The sequence below is a fragment of the Etheostoma cragini genome, chromosome 2, assembly GCF_013103735.1.
Source record: "Etheostoma cragini isolate CJK2018 chromosome 2, CSU_Ecrag_1.0, whole genome shotgun sequence".
Taxonomy (NCBI): Eukaryota; Metazoa; Chordata; class Actinopteri; order Perciformes; family Percidae; genus Etheostoma; species Etheostoma cragini.
This window is the reverse complement of record NC_048408.1, coordinates 29,374,368-29,376,728: the sequence shown is the minus strand read 5'-3', so window position 1 is coordinate 29,376,728 and position 2,361 is coordinate 29,374,368. Positions and strand designations below refer to the sequence as shown.

The following is a 2,361-nucleotide window of genomic DNA, read 5'->3' as shown; positions in this document are numbered from 1 at the left end:
AAAATTACTGGAAACATTCGTACTAAAAAAGGAAAAAGAAATAACACATTTCTTTGAGGAATCTAAACCTCTGGGCTCAAGCTACCCCTACATATAATCAAAGAAAAATATGAGAATTCAATTGGGTCACATATATAGTATACATAGTATATATAGTGTAGGCCTATATATATATATAATACTATATATATATATATAGTATATACATATATACTATATATATATATATATATATATACTATATATATAGTATATCTCGGACTACAGAGATGGGAGGAGTTATATTTTGAATGTACACAAAGTTGTAAACATGAGCAGAAATCTGATGAAACACATCTGAGCTATACTATACTATATATACTATACTATATATACTATACTATATATACAATACTATACTATATATACTATATATACTATAATATATATACTATACTATATATACAATACTATACTATATATATACTATATATACTATACTATATATACTATACTATATATACAATACTATACTATATATACTATACTATTTATACTATACTATATTTACGATACTGCAACGTTGGGCCGCTATGGTGCTTCTCTAACATCTGTGCATCTCTAAATGTAACTGTAAATAATTCATTCGATGTTTTATAAAATGAACAAATAGTCTTTATTTTCCCAAAAAAGTAAATCCAGTAAGTGTGTGTGTGTGTGTGTGGGGCGGGGAGGGGGGGGGGGGGCAGATGATGAAGGCCAAACATTACTGAACCTTGGCACAAAGGTTAAAGGATCAGAATTTATGTAACTCAGTGGTTCTCATTCTTTAGAATGTCAGTGGTCTTAGTTGATCCCTCAACATTAATTTAACTTTGGGTCCCAGGTCCCTACACCAGGGACCCCTGGACCTGGTCCCTACACCAGGCAGGGACCCCTGGACCTGTTCACCACAGACCCAAATCTTCTCAGCTGTTGCTGACATATGCTCCTGTCTCTTCATGTGGCTCATTATGTTTGGCACATTGTCTGGGTCAGTTCTTATATCAGAAGAAGTTAATAATGTAAATAATGTAAATGCTGAATGCTAAAACCTGTTGATACTACGACAACACAAAGGCTCTTAACCCTACAGTTTGGCACATATCATGTAAGACTTGATTTCTCAATTTTGTTTGCACAAAACTCTCCAGAAAGTGCCATTTAATGGTTTATTTTTCAGATTTTTTTCCTTGGGGGGGCAAACCCCCAGACCCCCTATGGAGAGCCCCCATCACCCCACATATAACAAATAACAATTTAAACCCTGAAGGATAGTGATGCTGAAAGAGATGAAGAAATTGCTTTCCACGCAGCACAATATGGGTCACCCCCTCCAAATCTCACTCCACAAATATTTGGAAAAGTTGGCAGCTCTGTGTCTGTGATGACACAGAGCTCATACCTGAAGCGTGGGAAATTCACATGGGATGGATCATAAAAAAAATAATGTTTTCAGTTTGCCACAATTAGAAAACCCCACAGTCAGGGAGCGCTCTTGAACCCCCCACAGTCTCTGGAAGCACAACTAGTCGATCATAAGTGGGTCAACAGGTAGATCTATAGATAAACTCATCTTTTAGAAATTTGACCGACCGGGTTGACACTTCAGCGTGAGAAATCGGGGGTGTGGCGTGTGCGCGTGTAAAACCAGTCAAATGCGTGTGTCTCACGGCCAATGCGTGACAGCTGGCAGCCCTGAAAAAACTAAACTGGAATCCAAAGATTTTAGAAGTTATCTCACGGTAACGTTTTCTTCTTCATTGGTGTCTACGGCGAGGAAAAGGCTTAACGTGGCTTAATGTACCTAAACAATAATCAATTATTACCAAATTTCTCTCACATATGCTCCTCATAACCAGTGAAAACTGTCAAAAAATCAGTCCCAAAGTCCACTTATCATGGACGGTAGCTGACATTAAGCGTGTCTGCTCTACAGAGCCCGGTAAGACAGGGCTTAACGTGGTTTCATGGACCTGTATGATGATTGTTAGAGTGCATGCGGAAGGGTGACGCGGACACGCGCTTCGCACCGCGAGGGTAAGCGCGCCACACGGGGGAAAGAGGAGGGACCATATACGGTCTATGGGAGGGACAGAGAAAAGGTCGCTGTTCGGAGAACGAGGAGCCAGCTGGGTAACTTCCTGCAGCCGCACGTGCTCCTCGGTAAATGTACACATGGGCGGGACTTGGATCACAAGTCCCGCCCATGTGTGCCAATGGGACAATGAAAAACTTTATAAAGCGACCGAGACACAGCGTCGTAGGTCGGAGGGAGGCAGCTGTATCTGTGGAGCACATTTCAGACAACAGGACGACTCAAAGTGGTTTACACAAAACCAG

The 2,361-nt window shown here is 40.2% G+C and overlaps 1 protein-coding gene across 1 annotated transcript in view; it reads right to left on the bottom strand.

Moving 5' to 3' along the window:
* Nucleotides 1–2,008: 2,008 nt before the first annotated feature.
* The window catches only part of cdc6 (cell division cycle 6 homolog (S. cerevisiae)), a 13,591-nt gene continuing 13,238 nt past the window's right edge, over nucleotides 2,009–2,361 (bottom strand). The window contains exon 12 of the mRNA XM_034884021.1: nucleotides 2,009–2,101. Coding sequence (XP_034739912.1) covers nucleotides 2,009–2,101 — 93 coding nt within the window. The remainder of the gene's footprint in view (nucleotides 2,102–2,361) is intronic.